This window comes from Dendrobium catenatum, unplaced genomic scaffold, assembly GCF_001605985.2.
Source record: "Dendrobium catenatum unplaced genomic scaffold, ASM160598v2 fragScaff_scaffold_1297, whole genome shotgun sequence".
In the NCBI taxonomy this organism is placed as follows: Eukaryota; Viridiplantae; Streptophyta; class Magnoliopsida; order Asparagales; family Orchidaceae; genus Dendrobium; species Dendrobium catenatum.
In genome coordinates this window covers 848,323-870,010 of record NW_021319759.1, presented here as the reverse complement: position 1 = coordinate 870,010, position 21,688 = coordinate 848,323, and the positions used below count along the sequence as shown (strand labels likewise).

General features: G+C 36.7%; 2 protein-coding genes across 5 annotated transcripts in view; both read left to right on the top strand.

The window, feature by feature from the left end:
- The first annotated feature begins 537 nt into the window (after nucleotides 1-537).
- LOC110108889 (receptor-like cytoplasmic kinase 176) lies at nucleotides 538-5,648 on the top strand. Its single transcript, XM_020839729.2, has 6 exons — nucleotides 538-772; nucleotides 960-1,267; nucleotides 2,175-2,310; nucleotides 2,437-2,579; nucleotides 2,674-2,797; nucleotides 5,052-5,648. The coding sequence occupies exons 1-6, from the start codon at nucleotides 565-567 to the stop codon at nucleotides 5,366-5,368; spliced, it is 1,236 nt and encodes a 411-aa protein (XP_020695388.2). The 5' UTR covers nucleotides 538-564; the 3' UTR covers nucleotides 5,369-5,648.
- Nucleotides 5,649-12,814: 7,166 nt separating this feature from the next.
- Nucleotides 12,815-21,688, top strand: part of LOC110108921 (probable dual-specificity RNA methyltransferase RlmN) — an 11,756-nt gene continuing 2,882 nt past the window's right edge. The window contains exons 1-10 of one of the 4 annotated variants that reach the window (XM_028699475.1): nucleotides 12,815-13,120; nucleotides 13,243-13,318; nucleotides 13,595-13,692; nucleotides 15,639-15,740; nucleotides 15,908-15,994; nucleotides 16,079-16,195; nucleotides 18,203-18,306; nucleotides 18,517-18,656; nucleotides 19,063-19,199; nucleotides 21,340-21,640. In XM_028699475.1, the coding sequence (XP_028555308.1) occupies nucleotides 12,932-13,120; nucleotides 13,243-13,318; nucleotides 13,595-13,692; nucleotides 15,639-15,740; nucleotides 15,908-15,994; nucleotides 16,079-16,195; nucleotides 18,203-18,306; nucleotides 18,517-18,656; nucleotides 19,063-19,199; nucleotides 21,340-21,534 (1,245 nt within the window). In that variant the 5' untranslated portion in view covers nucleotides 12,815-12,931 and the 3' untranslated portion in view covers nucleotides 21,535-21,640. The other 3 variants (XM_028699476.1, XM_020839778.2, XM_020839779.2) reach the window with 3 other exon arrangements.

Here is a 21,688-nt window from a genome sequence, read left to right as displayed (position 1 = left end):
GCTCGTTTTTGAGCTGAATCACCCGAGATCGGCTCGTCGGTTGAAGACGGCGCTCGAGCATAGTCCAGACTTCGTGAGCGGTGCGAATGGTGATGACGTATGGAAGTATTTAGGATGAGATTGTAGATAGTAATGCTGAGACCAGATTGCGGTCTATTAGGATCCATCGATTTCGCTCTGATTCGTTCGACTCCGGCGGACAAGAAACTTGGCCGGTGAGATGTTCGCCATAGCCGTTTGCCGAGAAATGCTGGAGTAGTTGCAGTCTCCAAATCGAGTAATTCTCGGTTGTGAGAGAGGTGGGAACCAGATTCTTGATATTGGATATCAAGAATTTCAGATGGGGCGGGATGAGAAGATCCGTGTCTCTGTTTACTACCGCCGATGCTGTCCGACGTGTAAAAAAAATACCATGTGAGAATAGTTGAGATCGAGAGACAAGAAACTGGAGAGAGCTTAAGATAGAGAAATGAAATGTGAAATCTTATTAATGCCAGGTATTACATATTACAGTTTATATATAGGTTTTGAACATAATAGAGAAGCTTCTAAACCGGACACGTCATGTGTCTTAACAGTTCCCCTCTGGATCTGGCAGAGTATTGGTTTCTCCCTTTATCGTTCTGCAAAGTTATAAGAACCTTGATTTCGGTGGTGCTTAGAAAGAGCGCATGGCGCGGAAGGATTGAGAGAAGAAGAAGTGTTAGCGGTTTGATGGGGCTCTGTTGGAGCGATCGATTGAAGGTGGAAAAGCCCTTGTACTCGGCATCAGGTGTGCATTCGAATGGGTTTCTTTAATTCCGTTTTTCTGTTATTGTTCCAGGATTTGGAACTCCATTCATCATTCCAAAAATAGTAACTTTTATTTTTGGGATCTAGTGAAATCTAGGGTTTTATGCATGCTGCTTATTATGACTGTCTAGATGTACTGAAATGTTTCTTTTTTGGTTGCCTGGTAGAATTCGGCAGCACAGATGAGTTCAGCAGTTTTAGCAGCAAGGTTTCTAATGCATCTGTGCCCCCAACACAGAGAAGTGAAGGGGAGATTCTGAAGTCATCTAATGTCCGGAGCTTTGCCTTCAATGAGCTAAAAACTGCTACAAGGAATTTCAGACCAGATAGTATTGTAGGAGAGGGTGGCTTTGGTGCCGTATTTAAAGGGTGGGTTGATGAGCAGACATTTGCTCCGGCCAAGCCGGGGACTGGGATAGTTATTGCTGTGAAGAAGCTCAATCAGGAAGGGTTTCAGGGTCATAAGGAGTGGTTGGTGAGTACTAAGTTCTGATCTATAAGAGTTTACTTTGTTTTATTCGGTTAGCATTATAGAAGGATTATTCATGATCATCGTTTTTATCTGTGTATTTGCATGAACACAAGTCAAATGGTGGTGAAAATAGAAGAAGCTGTTGGGAATTATGGGACCTAATTCAATCTCCAAGAGCGAAGGAGCAGAAGGAAGATTAACACTCAAAACATACCAAGAATTTAACGTGTATTCACTAATTGATGGCTATATCCTATTGCCATTGTTACGGGTTTTTTTATGATTGTGATTGTGAATTTTTCTATAGCCCTAATATTTCAATTGACACCTAAAGACAAAGTCTCCCTTATAAAGAAAAGACTAGTGCAACCAATTCCCCAAAACACATTTAATGAAACAACTTATAAATTTTGAATACCACAATTGATTCATGTGACATTTATTAATATGGCAAAACTCAGGCTTCACAACATTATAGAAAATAAGCAAGTTTATCGTGAACAAGGTCGTTAGAAAGACTTGATAAATTTGAAGTGCATGATATTTCAGTTAATGCATTTCAAACCGGTCGGGGACGAAACCATTGCTGAATAGGCTAGACTCTGTAACATGTGGGAAATATTTGCCTAGTTTTATGCAGTAACTTTATTTGACAACTGGACCAATATTCTATCTTGTTTCTGAACTTGAGAGAAGGTTTAGACAATGAAAATGGCTAGTAAATTGCCGTCGGGAATTGAAATCATCTCCAACATAATCTTCAGACTATATAATTTTCCTATGGGGAACTTTGTTTGATTTTAAAATGTTATATGCTCTATAATACCTTCATTGGGGTCTGATTTAGGTACTTAATGATGTCTGTTGGTTTATTCTTGGAAAAAAAGGGTTGATCAATTTAAATTTGCAGGCTGAAGTGAATTACCTGGGTCAGCTTTTCCATCCTAACCTTGTAAAGTTGATTGGATTCTGCTTGGAGGATGAACATCGCTTGCTAGTCTATGAGTTCATGCCTCGGGGAAGCTTAGAGAACCATCTATTCAGGAGTAATTAACAATTCTAATTTATTTTCAATTTTTTTAGCTTGTCTACATTGTTGTATTTACAGGTTTAGGAAGTTGTTTTATAAGGTTTTGTTCATCCCATTTCTTACTTGGTTTTATTTGAGCCAGGGAGTTCTCACTTCCAACCACTTTCTTGGATTCTTCGGGTAAAAGTTGCTCTCGAAGCTGCGAAAGGTCTTGCTTTTCTGCACAGTGCTGAGATAAAAGTCATTTATCGTGATTTCAAAGCTTCAAATGTTCTACTTGATTCTGTATGTTAGTCCTGTATGGTTTATATAAAATTTAGATCTTCTTTTTAATTTCCTTCTAATTGATTTTCTCATTAGTTTTTTTTTTCAAACTCAGGATTACAATGCAAAACTTTCTGATTTTGGGTTAGCAAAAGATGGCCCAACTGGTGATAGAAGTCATGTATCAACTAGGGTTATGGGAACACATGGCTATGCAGCGCCTGAATACCTTGCAACAGGTACGTTGAAACTCTTTGTTACATATGCTTTATGTTGTACGCACCTTATTTATTTTCTGACTCTGCTGGAAGACTTTTAATGCAGTTCTTCTCCATACAATGTTCATGGTGGTCAATTTACAGCTCTGAGTAATTTTATGAATTAGATGATTCCTTTCATTGTGATGTATTACCAAGTCAAAATGTTCGATCAGAAACTATAAAATATTTAAGTTATATCAATGGCTTCTACTACACAAGACTGATTTGATCACCTTATTGTTGACCCTGAATTTGTCAAACCCTGGGTTCAAGGGGTTTACCTGGTCAAATTGACCAGGCCAGGCCCCAAGACCCCTCCCAATCAATTCCATGGGTCAAACCAAATCTGTTGAGCCCAGATCCGGGCCCTGGGTCAACCAGGGTTGACTCAAATGGACCCATACACCCTACCTTTTGATTTCAAATCTCTTCCAATGCTTCTTAGGCTCAGATCCAACCTCCTTTGGACTTAGTGGACCAGACCCAACCCATGTCCTGGGTCAACCTGGTTGATCAGGCCAACCCAGGTTGACCTAATTAGCTTGTATGGGTCAAATTAAGTTCTAATCCAATTCAAACTCTTCTTGGCTCAACCTCTTACTCCCTTGGACCCATTTGACCAAATTGACTAGGTTAGGTCATGGCTTGGTCAACTCAAGCCTTGGTTGGTCAAACCTAGCCTATTTTGGGTCAAATTCAATATAATTAAGGAATTTCAATCTTTCCTATTGCTTCCCTCAGGCAAATCCCGTGCTAATCATCCCCTCTCCCTCTGAATTAAACCTTAGATCTAATCCTAGCCGTTGATCCTAGGATAGAGCTATAAATACTTAAATAGAGACCTTAGGGCTCCTCTAAAGGGACCTTTCGCTCTTGCTCTCTCACCAAGCCTCCTTAACCCGAGATTCTTGGTTTGAGAGCTCCCACAATCCTACTCTATATCTTCCAAGTCGAACCCCGCCGATCAAGGTTTCCGGCCAACCGAGACCTCAAATCTTCCAAAGCCATTTGTGATCAATCCAGGCGTTGGGAGCTCGAGGTTTCTTCTCCAAATTTACTCGTGGATAGTCTACAAGTTCATAGAACCCAAGATCTTCCGAATCCATCAATTGGATTGAGGTAAAATCGAAGCCCTAGATTAGAACACTTAGAGCAATTTAACTTTTTGATTTAGTGCATTTCAGATCGCGAAAACGGTCCCCCACAAATGCTCTTTACCTATACTAGTGTTTAAAATTTCGTTTCGTTTGGTTCGGCCGTTTGATAGAACGAAACAAAAAACGCCTAGGGGTCTCGGTTTCACCCTAATCCCAAACGTGTGAAATCTCTTCCGTTGATTCTTTAATCAAGGGTGGAGATCTCGTTATTCCGTTGAAGCCTATACTTGACCGACTGCGTCACAGTGCTCGGGTAAAGGTGTCAGAAAGCGAGTGGGAAAGCTCAGAAAGTGTGGCGTTCCGAAGACCTACCTGCTCTGCTCCCTATTGCAGAAACCCGGACCTGCCTCCCCGCAGTATTCTAATTCAGCTTATGCAGAAGCGGCTGATCCACTAAGCTTTCTATACGAAAGAGTTGATGTCGGTTGCGGGCCAAAGTCACCGGAGTTGCGTCTGCAAAAATGAAAAATTTGGACTTGCCCTCATCCTTCACTAGCGCCTTCTTTCCTCAACAGAGACTCTTGCTTCTGAAGAGTGGCTGTAATTGAGATCCGGAGATGGAAGATTCATTTTCTACTAAACCGCGGAATCGATCCCGCGGTCAACTTACTTTGAATTATACTATACGATGCATATATTGCATTTATTTTCCACTAATTTCACTTTTCATTTAGATTTTTTTTATTGTATGATAGAATCTTACTGTTATTTATCTGTTAAAACCCTTAAATTCTCATTTACTCAATTCTTTATCCGTGAGGCTTACGCCTTGCCTCACTAACGAAAAACACCTCGAGGCTTATATATATATATATATATAGAGGGTTAGCGTACACTAGATATTGTTCACTATTTTATAAATTAATCAATTTACTACTGAATTATCTTTGCTTGCGGCCTATTAATTAAGATGCTATTACTAACCTCATTTAAGTTTCTGTCATAATCTTTTAAATGCCTTAAGACATACTTTATTTCAAGCATCCACACCATCTCCAAAGCAAGCCATTGACACCTTCTTTATCAGCATTTAGTACTTACAGGCTCTAACAATACATTTGCCCTGTTTTCAAAAGGTCACTTGACGACGAAGAGCGATGTATACAGCTTCGGAGTTGTTCTCTTAGAATTGTTATCGGGTCGGCGTGCTATCGACAAGAACCGTCCTCATGGAGAGCACAATCTTGTCGAATGGGCAAGACCTTATCTTTTAAACAAAAGGAAGGTTTTTAGCATCATGGACAATCGACTGGATGGGCAATATGCTCGCACCGAAGCACAGAAGGTGGCTTCACTAGCTCTCCAATGTCTCTCCAGAAATTCTAAGTTCAGGCCAAGCATGAATCAGGTGGTATCTTCATTAGCTCAGCTACAGAATTCCAGAAAGAAATAGCAACCTATACTGACATAGAATTAGTCAGGGAACCTCAGAGAATTCTGCAAATAGTAAGGTTCCTTATCTCGGACCTTCAGTTTCTCCTCTCTAATTATAGCTTGAAAAAATCATCAGGAAATAGGAGTATTAGTAATTTTTTTTCCCTGCAACTTGGTCTGTTTTACTGTACAGAGATTCACTTGTTCTAGTGTTGTCTTTGAAATAACCTTTATTCAATAGAATGGAGATGAAGTTGTTATATACATATGGAATGTCAGGTTTCTTGCATGTTTATGACTGTTAAAGCTGTTTAGTCCACTTATTGCTCATTGCATTTGTTTTAGTAGTCCTAAAGAGCAAGTTCCTGCTGTTGGTTGGTAGGGCTGTAACCTGTAAATGATCCGAATTCGAGTTGATTCAACATTTGCTTGGTCTGATTGGTGTATAAGCAAGGCCAAGAACTAGCTAGTTAATCACTCAATACAATTATGATCTGAGTTTGTTCGAACCGTTTATTTTGATTTGATCTCTATTTGGATCAAACTTCAACTCTATTCCAACTTGTTTTTATGTATAAACAAGTTTTTTTTTTTTTTTTTTTTTTTTTTTTTTTTTTTCTTATAGCTATTTTGATCTACGGGAGCTTGTTGGCTGTTATGGAAGGTTTGTGTAAGCATTTTAATTAACGAAAATAGTAGTTTGGTGTCCTCTACCATCATGGTAATTACAGTAGCGGAATTCTCTCTTCGCTGCAGTAATTCATTCTAGGCTTTGGGCAGCAGAATTGAGTGTTTTTTTTTTTCATCCAAAGTATTTTGGCAATGATGGATTCGCGGTCCATTTGGGACGATTGCAGTTCTTTAGAAAAGTGTTTGTAAAGTTGTTGTGGAAAAAATACATTTTTTTTAAAGTTGTTTTCTATCACAAAAATTTATTACAAGTAAAGAAAAAGCAATGGCCAAAACTACGATTACGATCTAAAAAACAAAACAGGAAGAAAATTGCCCAAAAAGAAGCTTCAATCTTAGCCAAATAATGAAGTGCATGATTGAGACGAGGTAATTACATCAATGTAGTTATTTTACAAATGGAGAGAATTTGAACCTAGTTCTGATTGTTCTATGATGTAGGGGGTTGTTTGGTTTGTTGTAAAGAGGGTGAAAAAGTATTCTAAATGTAAGAGTTTTGAAAATATTGATGTTTGGTTTGAACTAAAAGGAATGCAGAGTAAAATTTCAATGTATTTGGAATACACTGCAAAGAGTGTTCATTTTGCGTGTATTTGAAATTCCTCCGATTTGGACAATTTTCAAATACACTGCAAACTCACCGCCATAGCCATCACTGGTCGGCCACCTCTGTTGCCGGCCCCCATTGTCCGTTGGTCGCTACCCTCCATCGTCGGTTGTCGTCGTACACCTCCGGCCTACCACCATCGCCTGCCACCTCCACTGCCAGCTGCTGCCACCCTTCACTGTCGGTCACTCGGTCATAACTTTTTTGCACTTTACATTTCATTCACTTTACTTCAAACCAAAAAAGAAAAAGTAATGTCATACATTCATTTTACAATCATACAAACAACTTCGAAGTATTTCTTTTACACCGTATTCCTTTTACATTGTATTCTCTTTTCAGACAACCAAACAGTCCCACAATAAGAAACTCAATGGAGAAGCATCATCATGATCAAATTATGACGCACCATAAATTAAAGGGGGATTTACATACATACCACTTTATATCATGTTATTTACATATATAACACTCTGAATTTTAATATTTCATATCTATCATTCATAGATCAATTATGGGATGGAATGAAATATTAAAGTTTATACGGTGGTATGAGTGATAGGAATAAAATACATTAGTATCATATTTGGTGTTAAACTTATTTACAAGTGATAAACATTTTCATGACTTTCTTCGATGGTGAAATCATGCATACAGATGTCATCAAAAGAGAATCTGAATTGAGAGACCTTCATACATTAAAAAAATCTTGATTGAGAGAATATGTTCTGCTCATAAAATCCTGACTGACTATATCCGCCAGTTTTTGAAAAAAATCCTCGTTGGGCAGTCGTTAGTCCGATGCAAAAGAAGGCGTCGTGGCTATGAAGTTTTTGCAGTTCGGCAAACAGGCAGAATGGAGAGCCTCAGATATCGCAACTGAACTCTATTTTTGTCGTCCTTCAGTCTCTGATGAACAGTGCGACGCTAATATTGGCGTCGCACTGTTCACTTTCGCCATTTCTTTCGCTCTACCGAACTCAGTCTGAGAAAGGCGCGAAAGAAACGACGATGATTTCGGGCCAAAATGGCGTTCCAATGGAGATGAATCACGACACTTTTTGATTTTACTGAATTTTGCAGTGAAAAATGAGAGTTTCGGTTGGAGATGCCCTTAAATTAGAAGCCCGTGGCCTTGGAAGGTCATCCAAGCCTTGTTTATTTTTTGGGCAATGGAATCCGACCCATCATAATTTTCAGATTTATTTCTCTTTAATGTGCGATGAGTTTAAGTGAATTTGTTGGGCTTATAAGCCATTATAGATAAACTTTAATATGACAAATCATAAAATTATTATTATTATTATTATTATTATTATTATTATTATTATTATTATTATTATTATTATTATTATTATTATTATTATTATTATTATTATTATTATTATTATTATTATTATTATTATTATTATTATTATTATTATTATTATTATTATTATTATTATTATTATTATTATTATTATTATTATTATTATTATTATTATTATTATTATTATTATTATTATTATTATTATTATTATTATTATTATTATTATTATTATTATTATTATTATTATTATTATTACGAACCCAACAACACCAAGATCGACCCAATCCGAGCCCAAATAAGTCCGAATCAAGAGTTCAAAGCGCTGTTGGAAGGTTCAAACCACAACTTGAGTTACCAAACGGTCTCCGATTTTAACGAGCTTATACTCGAATCGAACGGCTCGACGAGAAGAATCCAACGAGCCCAAGATCACTAAATTCTGAAATCACTAAGGCCTCCAAATGCCTGACGAACGGTCCATAATCATGGGGTTCAATATCGGCCGTCCATCCAACTACTCCCCATTTACCCTTGATCTCTCACCTATTTAAGGGTCATGCCACTCCAGAAAATCTATAAATAGAACCCTCATTTCTCTTGAAAGGGGAGCCAAGCAAGAAGGGAAGAGAAGAAGAGAAGAGGAGAAGAGAAGGAAGAGAAGGAAGAAGCTCCTCCTCGACCACCGACGGAACCTCATCGGACCACCACAGGAGCTCGCCGGACCACCGCCGGAACCTCGTCGGACCACCACCGGAGCTCGCCGGACCACCGTCGGAACCTCGCCGGACCATCGTCGGAGCTTCGTTACAACACCACCTCAAGGCCCGACGTTCAGGCCTGACATTCTGCTCAAGTCCCGACGTTCTGTTGAAGGCCCAACGTTTTGCTCAAGTCCTGACGTTCTGCTGAATGCCCAACGTTCTGCTCAATGCCCGACATTCATGCCCGACATTCAGGCCCAACGTTCTGCTCAAGGCCCAACATTCTTCTTAAGGCTAGACTACCAACTAACACCCGAACTTCTATGTGACGCCATGGTACTATCAAGTGACACCAGGTCTAACGCCAAACTTCTATCAAACAATTGCTAATTGTAATCTGATTGCCCTTGGAGGCGAGTCAGCCCTTTGTAACCGAATCAAATTATAGTGGAATCATTTTCAACTGGGCTAGGCCCCGTGGTTTTGCCCTTTTTCAAGGATTTTTCACGTAAAAAATCTTGTGTTCTCTGTGTGTGAGCTAGCTATCCGTACAACGCTAAGACCTAAAATAATAACTCTATCGCCGCGTATATTCTAGCCCGCAACAATATTTTTTATTTTTCTACTTTTATTCAATTAGATAGTCATTTTTATCAATCAATCAATCATTATCGAATTGAACATTGAGATGCATGACTTAGGCTTAATTGAGTAATAGCTTTCTTACTAAAGCAATTTTATAGTACAAAATTTTTTTGAAGTATAACTTTTTGTACTAGAAAATTATTTTAAAAAATAGTAAGGAAGTCGTCCCAAATGAAGCTTTAGGGGCTTTTTATTGCTTCTTAAAATAGAGTTTTAGTGCAAAAATTAAATTTTTTTAACTAAAATTTCGTTTTAAGAAGCAATAAAAAAGTCATCCCTAACGAAGCCTAGGCTAGGCTTCGTTCAGGACAAATTTTTTACTACTTTTTAAATCAGCTTTTTAGTAAAAAATAAATACAAATTTTTTTTGTACTAAAGAATTGCTTTAAGATGCAATAAGAAAGCTGTCCCAAAAGAAGCCTTAATCTCTTTGATGTAATTGTATGAATGTAATTGAATGATAAAGACTATCACATATCAAGCATAGGTTCATTAATACAAACTTGCTCTTAGTTATTAATAATGACAAATTTTTCAAAATTTGGATAATAATTTGATGAACATGACCATGTTATGTTTATGCCTTTAATAATATAATAATTTTTAATTAAATGAAGTATACAATTTTTATAAATAAAATAAAACTTTCAATTAAAAAAACTAATAAATAAGCTTTAAAATATTGATAATACATATGATAAAAAAAGGGTCAGCTGAGCTCACCTAAACAACAATTTAGCTTGCAAATTTTTTGTGTGTTATATTTTTTTTTGACATTATAATTTTTGCATTAATACAAAATAATATTAACAAAATTATTAAATAAATACGCATGAAAACATTTGAGCTAAAATGGCTTCTCGCTTATGTTGGGGATGAGGAGTGGAAAGTAAAAGACACCATGATTTAACGTGGGAAAACTTGAAATCAAGAAAAAATCATGGAGCTATGCAACACTAAGAATTCATTATGAAAATGGGAAGAAAGTACAGATCTCTCTCTCTCTCTCTCTCTCTCTCTCTCTCTCTCTCTCTCTCTCTTCTTCTTTGCCCACTCTCATAGTTCTCTCACTCTAAACACAAGAGAAAGACAAGTTAATAAAATCAGGGGATGCAACCATTCAGAAAAATGAAAAAGAAAACTATATAGTTTGCCTCGCAGTGTTTAAGATGCCAATTTGGAGTGAAGTAGCGCTCAAGCCTATGTCATCATGATGTTGCTACTCTCAAACCCACAGTGCTGTGGCGTCACGCAGCACATGCGATGCTGAATCTAGAGCATTATGGCGTTATGCTATCTTTTTATTAGCATTGGGGGGTTTAGGTACACAACGCCAATGTGTTGTATGAAAAAAATTCAAGTGAAAGCACCTGAACCCAAACAAGTGGTAAAACCCGCCCCTAACGAGCACGATAATTTGAACTAAGGTTCGAGGCAACATAACAATCTGATTGATGAGCATAATCAGATTTCATACAAAACTAATAGCCTAAGTGGTTGTTTGATATCATATTTACGCTGGATTTATAGCAAAGTCTGCCAAATAGTTTTCAAGCGCTTCGTAAATCTCGTTCCTATGTAAATCCTGAATTTACTGTGTAAATATGGGATTTAGTAATTATCTCAGTTCGACGAATTTAATGCGATTTATCCTCGCGAGAAGTCTCTCCCGCAGCGCCCGTGTCGTGGAGTTGTGCGAATGCCCTTATCTTGTTGGAAGCATCGCTCTCGTCTACCACATCTTTCTCTCTGATTCTTCTTCTCCCCTAATCGCGTGTCTTCCTCTTTGATACGACTTCGGCAGCAGTCGCGGGCAAGGTTTTCTCGTCGCACACTGAATCTTCTATAATGATAAGATTAAACAATATGAAAGTAGACTTCTGAATACTATATCAATTAATAAATTGGAGCGGTTGGGGTTGGGATGAGGAGTTACACATTTCAATTGCGAATGACGAGTTATGGGAAGAGATTGGTCAGGTATTGGTCTTTTGCTTAAGTAGTTCTCATGTTATACCAACCCAATTAAAAGATCCATTTTTAAAATGAAATTGTATGTGAATCCAAAGCTTATCCACTTTCGTTGACATCCTTTCCACCAATATGACATTTTTGAAAAGATATGTGCTGAGAACATTGTTGCTGACACTAGCGCCATATCCAATAAGACAATAACCACTATAGTAAACTTAGAGGATGCCGATGTACCACAATTTAAAGATGAGTTTTTGACTGCTAATGATGAAATCCATGACCTTGAAGGAACCCTGAACATCAACCTACCTGATGCAATGGGTGATGTGACTCCTAACTTTCAACTTGTTCTGAATCTAATGTTTTGGTCGAAGCGATCTAGTGGTGAAACATGCAAACCTGTAAGGCGCCCAAAGAAAAAAGGGGATTAGACAATCTAAATAAGTTATTGGTGGGGTAAAATAAAAATGATGTTTTCTTTAAGGAAACCGTGGAAAAAAAAAAGTGAACCATACACAATTACCAACTATTTTGTCAACTTAAGTAGCTTGGAAAACTTGACTACACAAGCACTGTTAGCAATTCAATATTTGTTGAAGGAGAATAAAAATAACAAAACAATTTTTGTGACATAAGATGGTGAAATTCTTAAAGAGTTGATTAAATATATCATTAGCTCTCATTCATGTTTTTTATGCATCCAAAGCTTGGTTGTAGTAGATTTGACGTTTCCTCACTCATTTGTTGCAATTCTCTGTAATAGACGTTATGCATTTTTTCCTATTATTGTAATTCAATCAGGTTCTGTGTGCAATTGTGTCTTTGGCGGATGAATTTATAAAATTGCCCCAACCATATTCAGAATGTCATCATTTTGTGTGTGTAAATGAATAATTTACCTTTACTTCAAAAATGCAGTCGGAGCAATTAATGATACATATTCGTGCAGTAGTTAGTAATAATTTACAAAATTGTTAAGGTTTTACTTCACAGAATGTAATGGTTGCAGTGTCATTCGATCGACAGTTTTTATATGTAACATCTGGATGGGAGGGATCTACTGCGAACATCGTATTCTTAAACAGGTTGTGGAGCAAGGACAATTTGGAATACCCTGTAATAGTTATTACTTTGTAGATTCTGGTTATGTCAATACTGATAAATTAACTGTACCATTTCCGGGATATAGATATCACTTGGATAATTATCGTGGAAGTACATCTAGGATATATGTAGTTGATCAAGAGTTATTTAATGACCGAAACACATAACTACGCAATGTTGTTGAGAGAACTTCTGAGATTTGGAAGGAATATTTTCAAGTTTTGACGTATATATGACAATTTTCATTGGGTGTTCAAGTTAATATAGTTATTGTATATGCCATTTTGTACAATTTCATTGGTTAATATCCCATATATGATCTATACTTTAATATATCTCACACGAAAATGCTGCATGATGCTCAATGTGTCAAAATTAAAATATCTAATTAGAATTCAAACTTAAATAGGAGAATGAAAGAATTCAGATGAAACTATAAAACACAACATTCACAATCGAGCTCAAAATAAATATCCTCGACCCTGCGTTTGTCGAAATCCTATCGTAGAGGAAGACGAGAAGCAGATGGTAGGTTTAGTGACCGACTAATCCATGGCGGTGCTGCAGCAAGGTTGTTCAGCTTCTATTGCACGCTCGTTGCGGCCCCACATTTCCATGGCCGCCGCCGCCGCCATCGCCTCGCCGCCGATGGTGGTGCCGAGGCTTCGTAAGACGGATTCTCGCTTCCTCATTGGCATGTCGGAATCGGAGCTTCGTCAGCTTGCCCTAGATTATGGCCAGGTGAACCATCTCTTGTAGAAGATCTTCCTTTTCATTTTTTCCCCTTCAAAGCCTAGTCTGCTGTTTTTTTCTTAAAATAGTCATTCTTTTACCTTTTTGTGGGTTGGCAAAAAATGTTTTAGAAAAGCTATAGAGGAAAGCAGCTCCATGATCTCCTGTACAAGACTAGGGCTAAAGAAATCCAAGACTTCAGCCACTGTGAGTATAACGATGTATTCGATTCATGTTTCCTCTGTTTGACCTATTGCTCATTTGGTTGATACTTGATAGTGGACAGAAGACATGTTTGTGATATTGATAAATTTGTCTTTTTTAGTTTGCGAAAATGAAATCACATCTAATGAATTTTGAAGGTAATAATAGAGGTTAAGACAAATAACAAATAACGATTGCTTCCGGAAGACCGGAAGCCAATCAAACAACAGAATATAGTAAAATCATCATTTGACTTTTGTTTGTTGGGAATTACGACAGTGCCTCAAGTGTTTCGGGAAGAGCTGCGTGAAGCTGGGTGGAGAGTTGGAAGATCACCCATACACCGAGCTGTCACCGCATCTGATGGCACTGTTAAGGTATTCTTGAATTATTGATGAGATCATTTTGTTGATTTGGATTAGTTTTTTTCCTAATGTAAACGATATCATTATTGCGTAGTGAGAATAATGATTTGGTTCTTATAATTTAGCCATATATATCACAGGACGAGTGGAGATTATTAGGTTACAGGATTTGCAGATTGATTTGTACATCAATGGGACCAACAGAAAACTAAATGCTTATTCATAACTATCCACCACAGAAAATTAATTAAGGGAGGCTGTTTTAAACATTTTATATATTAGGTGGGTGAAGCATTACTCTTATAAAAGTGCAATCATTTATGACATTCAGTTTCAAGTTGTATATTTAAAAAAATATATATATATGAACTTAATTGGAAAGCAAATTGAAAAGCTTGTCAAGGTTGAAAACAGCTACTTTCCGTTGAAGAAGGAAGCCGTTGAAGGCAAAGGCCTGTTGATTGATACAATCCCTTGAAATCAAAATCTATAGAAAGCAGGCCCTCTGATAGTTATACCTATGAAGTGAGAAGCCATAGATGGGAATAGAAAGAGAATTCCTCATCACTTTTCTGGTTCATTGTGCCATAATAGATTCTTAATAGGAGAAGTAAAGTGCCACATAAGTTTGTTGCTGGTCGGGTGTAAGAAAAGTGTGCTGACAAAGTCCTTTTGAGTTTGGTGATCAGTTAAGTTGATGCCACCATTATAAAAAACGACATATTTGTAGTTTTTTTAAAAAAATTATTAAGGACTTCAGTGCATAAAGGTGAAGACAGAATGGACCAAATGAAACACTGAACAATAATGCATGCACAGAAAGCAGGCTGGCTTTGAGTTAAAGCCTATTAAAATTTTAAATTAAAATACAGCCCTCTAAAGCACATATAGTGACATGGAGATTGGCATTTACAATTGAATTGTGTGAAGCTGTCTTAAAGTATCTGTTCAATTTGGATGAAACACAACTAACTTATTAGAAAACTTGGCCTCAAATAGTAGGTATCAACATTTTATTCCAAATTAAAGAAGTTATTGACATAACTTTTTTTTTTTCTGTCCATATGAAAGGCCTCAGGTAGCAAAGTTTAGCATAACCTGTAAATTGTGTATCTTATTGGAGGGTTTGGATGGTTTGATTATCCTAAAGTCTATTGGAATCATGGTTTTGTGTCTTTTCTAATCATGCATCAGGCAAATCTAGTGATGGCTTATTGGTTGATTTTATTGAGACTTGTTAGTTTGTTCTCTATGATGTGGTGATTCAACCCTTTTTTTTTTATCTTAATAGAAGAAACTTTGATTACAAGTAGCACATGATAAAAGATGGTCACTATGATACAAAATGGTTACTATCTACAGCAACAGGCTCTCCTGATAGAAATTGAAGATCCCATTGAGGAGCTAGAGTTCACTTGGCACATTTGCAAGTGGACTCCTTTGTAACTTGGTAATTTTCATGTGCGTACAATTCATCCCTACAGGACATGTAGCTGTATGAGTTGTTGCATTCTCCTGACCATAATATGATGTACCTTTCAATTTATGCCAATATCCTGGACCTATAAAGCTATAAGCTCTTGTCATGATGCAGGCTTGATGATATCCCACAAAGTTGTCTATATTTTCCTTGATATAAAACAAATAGTAGAATATTAATGGAACTTTTTACATAAGAGAATTCAAGTAGTTAATCTTTTGTTGTGTTTCATCTTTATTATGTAACTCATAATGTGTAAGGAATAAACAGGAAATTTCAATCCCTAATTCCCTAGGGAAAAATCTAAAACGTTTGAACAGCATAAATAGTTATATCTATGTTTTACAATTACGTTCTCTTGAAAAAATGTTGTGGTTTCTTTTGTTTTTTCTGCTTATTGGTTTTTCTATTGAATTCTAGCGTCGTCACTCTTCAGAGGTAAGGTTTTTATCATGTTATTTATGCAATTATCTTGCAGATACTTATCAGATTAGAAGATAACAGATTAATAGAAGCTGTTGGGATACCAGTTGAAGATGATAAAGGTTCTTTTCGTCTCACTGCCTGCGTATCGTCGCAGGTATATCTTCTAATTAGGTTGAGAAGTATCGTTCCTTCATTGGTTTAGTTCCATCTATATTTGCTCTATTGGCGGCCAACTTATCAGTACTTGTTTTGTAACATCATGACTATTATTAGTAGATTTATATTTCATCCATTTCTGTTTATTGGGCTTTAAATATGCAGGTTGGCTGTCCCTTGCGGTGCTCATTTTGTGCCACCGGTAAGGGTGGTTATTCAAGGAACCTTCTTCGGCATGAAATTGTTGAGCAGGTATACTTCTGAAACTCTGGCATCTGACTCCTAGGTTGATCTTGAAGAAACTGTGTGTTCAGTCATATTGCACATGGCTTTTAGGTGATGGCGATTGAGGAGATTTTCAAGCATAGGGTTACAAATGTTGTGTTTATGGGAATGGGTGAGCCAATGTTGAACCTGAAGTCAGTCTTGGAAGCTCACAGGTGCTTGAATAAGGTGTATCATAAGCTTCTTTTTTATTTTTCTTGTTCTATCATCTTTTATTTGCATGTTCAATTTGAATTTAGATGAACAGAATTTGTGATATTTTTTAGATTTTTTAGCTTTATGAATTTGAACTGTTTAGTGAAATTCTTACTAGATCATGCAAAGAAAATTTTCCTATTTCGGAATCCAATATCGTTACTGTGCCGCCAACGCCACCTCTATTCCTGCCTGCTCAACCGGATTGCTGGTTTTTTTGAATTGTTTCAATGGGCTTTATATACTTTCTTGTAAGATATTAACCATATAGGTGATTTAAATTTTATTCATTCTATACATCAACAGACACTGAATAGCAAAAACTTTTTTTTTTTTTCATTCCAAATGATAATCTAATAGTAGCCAAAAATTGATTCCTCACAAAAAATGTGAGGATTTAAAATTTTAGTAATGATCAAGTTTTACGCTGTGAAATGGAATGTATTATGTATCACATTTGACAAAATTTTAATCACACATTGGTGGCCAAACAAATTAAGAGCAAGAATAATGATAGAAATCACTCAAAAAGAAAGAACTAGGTTTCAAGTTGGGCACATGGTGAGCCTTTTCCGAAAGTGGTCATTAAAATATATGAACTATGAAGCACTCAAAGAATGATTACCCGACTAGCACATACACAAGAATTGAAGTATATTGAAATTTTATTGCAATATTCAGGTGCTCACTATTTTATTTTTTACATGCCTTAGTGGTCATATTTATAGCCCACAAAGGTCTGGAAATGTACAATACTGTACATAATCCTTCAAACTCAAGTCAAAATTAGCAACTTTCAGTTTTCCCAGGACATAAACACTTGTAATCAGCTTTAGTTTTCTTGTTTTTCACAAGAATTCATCCAAACCCGAAAACCAACTGTAGTAAACTCAAGATTCAGTAATCTGTGGCAAAGGGGGTTTAGGACTATTCTAAATAGCAACGTTAGAGGCTGGCGTGAAGCACAATTTTGGGACTTCAGCATTAGCAATAGTTTGATAGGAAGCATAAGTTGCAGGATTGTAGTGTAGCAGCAATAGCAGGAGCCTAAGGAACTGTTTTGGAGCTGTAAAAATAGAGTGGCAAGCTCAAACGCATGCATTTATAAGGGAAATCCAGAAGAATAAAAAACCTTGAAAGTTGAAATCTGAATTGTTTACGATGCTGATTGAATTTGGCCCCCAAGTTTGAAGTGGATGTCAAAATATTGGAGAACTTAATCTGATCTTAGGATCAATATGATAGGCTTGTCATAGGAAACGCTTGAAGATCTCAAGTGAAACCTAACGATCCTATCAAAATCAGTGAGAATACTCAACAAGTAGAGGAAAAATCAAAGAAAACAGCCTACTAACGGAAGAAAAACTAACAAGATACAATTGATCCTCTATTCGAGAGGAGTATCGATCTCTCAAAAATCTCGAGATGCCGCTAGAGCCCAAAGATATGAGATCTCAAATTTCAGCCAAATTCAAGATGCCATAACCCTAAGAAAACAAACTATTTAATACATACAAATCAAAAGGAAATCCCTAAACAGTCCCTCCATTCAAATTTCCCTCCTAACTTCCTCAAAAATTCTTCTTAAACAGCTAACGCACGCCTGGGCGTGCATTCGGTGCGTACAGGAGGCGGAAGTGTCCGCCTCTGTTCGCGTAAGCTGATCCCGTCGAATCGGCTGGACCAGTCCAATTGACCGGTCTAACATCTTGTTTAACATAAAATAAAAGGAAACACGGACATGAACTTAAATACAACGCAATTTGTGTTCACTTTTTGTTTTTGACAAGTTTATATTTTCAGAATTCATCAATGAGCTTAATAGATCATTTTTTCCCACCAATGATTCAGTAGACGAGTACATTTTTTACACATAATGTCTGACAAGTTATATGGTCGTTTTTTAAATGATTTCATGGTTGTTGATTACTATGCATGTTTAAGCATCATCAAGTTCTATTTTTCCTTATGGTTGTGTAGGATATACAAATTGGGCAAAGAATGATGACCATATCCACTGTTGGTGTGCCGAACACAATCAAGATGTTGGCTTCACACAAACTTCAGTCAACTTTGGCTGTCAGGTGAATACACACCAACAAATTATAACTTATGTAATTTACATCAGCAAAAAATCTATGGTGTGGGATTTTGTCATTTCTTTGCTTGTTTTCATGTGACTTATATTATTACTTTTGGGTGCGTGGAGGGGTGAGAATGAATTATTTATATTGTCTAACATCACAAAATTCATTTTAAAGAAAAATTCTTACACCTGCATTATCTTGTTTCAGCCTCCATGCTCCTAACCAAAAGATACGTGAGGAAATTATTCCGAGTGCGAAATCCTACCCATTGGATGCACTTATGCATGATTGCAAGGAGTATTTCATGGAAACTGGAAGGAGGGTGTCTTTCGAGTATACACTCTTAGGTGAATTAGCACTGTTTTTCATAATCCTTATTAGTACAAAAAGCCAAACCATTCAAATTCACATTCAGGTTTCATTTGAGACCGTTTTATTATTGCTTTTTAAAGTAGATTTTTAGTTCAAATCTAGAAATTTTTATACTAGAAAGCTGTTTTAGAAATCAGTAAGAAAGCTGTCCCAAATAAAGCCTTGTCTACATTTGAGACGGCTTTTTTTCTAATTCTTAAAGCAGCTTTCTGGTACAAAAATTAAACTTTATAGCACAAAAATTTTAATTTTTGTACTAGAAAGCTGCTTTAAGAAGTATAAAGAAAATTTTTTTACTAAAAAGCTACTTTAAGAAGCAGAAAAAAAGCTGTCCCGAACAAAGCCTTAGTCTTGATTTTTTAACGTTTCTTTGTTTCTTAGCTGGAACAAATGATGCGGTAGAACATGCGGTAGAGCTCGCTGAGCTTCTCCAATGCTATAGCCGTGGTTCACATGTCAATCTCATACCGTTCAATCCAATTGATGGTTCTGAATACAGAAGGCCATACAAGAAAGCGGTATGAGACTCTTTTACAGTTTTCTGCTTTATTTTCTAAAGCTAGGTTAGAGTAAAATTTCTCTTGCAATGCTCATGGGGCTCAATGCTGTTGAGCAAATCGGATTTTATAAAAACTTGTTTATTTATGCATTGACGAAGCTGTGCTCCTATAAGTATTAAAATGCCTTACTTATACTCCATTTGCATAAGAAGAATGTAATACCCCACAGTACCCCTTAACAGTACATAGAGTATTACTAATATAAACATAATATTTTTATAATTAAATCAATACATCATATGATACTTTTGAAACATTTGGAAGTCTTTATAAAACATCTAACAGTTATCATTCATCTCATTAAACTGAAGCATCTAATAAATTAAATATTCTCACAAAGACATATTTACAGAGCCACTAAGGAAATTCAAATAAGTTCAAAGTAATGTAACATCTAATTGCTTACTAACCTCCATAGTAGAATTCATAACTAAGATAAACATTAATATATAATTGATTTAAATACTTGCAACTTAGTCTTCTTTCACTTTTTCTTTTTCAATAGCCAGTAAGAAAATACTGGTGAGCTATGGGGATCAATAAACTATGCAAAATTAAAATACATTTAACTTGCATGAGTATAAAATCCTGATCATTAAAAACATAAATAAAAGATAAACTACTAAAGACAATTTCATAAAATCTCATTTGATTTTTAACCTTTATTTTCTCTTCGATCCATACTGAATATCAATTTTACTCATTAAAAGATTTGGCTGCTTTTTCATATACATATTTAATGGAGTCAAGGTAAACCTGACATTATCGCCATTGAATAACATAGAGATCCCTTTTACCTCTTTAGGGGTCTCTTTTGCTCCACATGCTATGCAGGTCTTATTATTTTGGGGTTCCTTTTGCCCCACTTACAATATAGTCTCATATTTGAGAACCCTTTTATCCCAACTACACTTGTAATGATAAGGACATCAGATCATCATGGAAAGTTTACCAGCGACGTGGCCGCCAATCTACGGCCACGATCGATTCGTTATATTTTTGAGTCGATGTATTTTATTTTCATGCATTTTATTATTTGCTTATGTGTGTTTATTTATTTTCCCTTTGTACCCTTTTGTATGGGAGTGGTCATGTGTAAGCCTAAGGGCATTTGTGTCATGTCAGTTAGAGTCCTTTGTATGAGGCTATTTAAAGCCCCTTTGTTTTATTTCAAGGCAATGAATGATTATTTGAGAATTTTGTCTTCTTGCTTGGAGCATTGTGAGAACTTGTGAGTTCTAATGGAGAGAGATCCCTAGGAGAGGGAGATTTGCGCACTACTCACCAACCTTGGAGACGGCCGGGTTCGTGGTTCGTTTTCTTACTTGATTGCTTTGACTTCCCCATCACCTAATCCGCCAACCTCTCCACCCGAGCCTTCTTCTTCCCTCAAGACCACCGCCAATATCCTTCCCCACGATCTTCACCCGAACCACTATCCTCCCTCCACCCGAGCCCAAACCGCCGGCCATAGATTTTAGCCGCCGGCCACATTCAAGCGCTTTCCCCTTATGAGTTTCCTACTTGGGTGTGAGGAGATTTGGGATAATTTTGAATTTCAAGTCCTTGAATTTGAATTTCAAAATCCTGCCTAAAACAACTCATCTAATTTAGGGGAGCTTCTATTTTAATCTAATTTGAAATTCAAAATTCAATTGGATTTTAATTAAGCCTTTCCTAAATATAAAACCTGAGTTAATACACTTTATTATCCCTCCTTAATATTCCCGTGATCAGAAATCCCGCCAGCTCTCTATGGGGGACCACTTAATATTTATTTCCTAACTCCATTCACTGCCTATGGAAATATTTCCCAAAACTCCTAAACCTGAGCCGATTTTTCCTCAAGCCCCACCTCTTTAATATTTCCTATATTCTCATTTTAATTTAGGAAATAAATTTCTGGACTTCTCCTCTCTCCCGTAACAGCCAACCTCCCTATTTGGATTTCCTTAGAAATCCCTCTGTAGTGCTTGATCTCCTTGTGAGAAGCGTTGAAAGCCATTACCTGCTGCTGGCTGAATTTTCCACGGATCATCTTGGCACTTCTCTACAAAATTTCCATAATCTATTTACAAGAATCTGAAACCAATTTCAGATTTCAGCGTTTGGTCCTTTCCCCCCACAAGGCAAGAGAAGCTTCTTTCTTATCAAGATATCTGAGTACATCACCAAGGAGAAAGAGATTGACCATACTATTGAAGAGGACGTGGATGGCATCTTGTGCGTTCTAACGGAAGCCATCAACGAGCATGACGAAGGCCTTGATTGGAAGATCTTCACATCGCCTTAACAAAGGTCTTCCCTTCTACTTGTATTCAATTTCTTCTAAATCTAAATTCTCAATTGGTTGATTGTAATCACGAAAGCGCCTTCAATTGCTCTTGCCAAGCCTAGTCATTTGTAGGAATTGAGTGTAATCTTCTATGCATCCGACCGAAGACTCG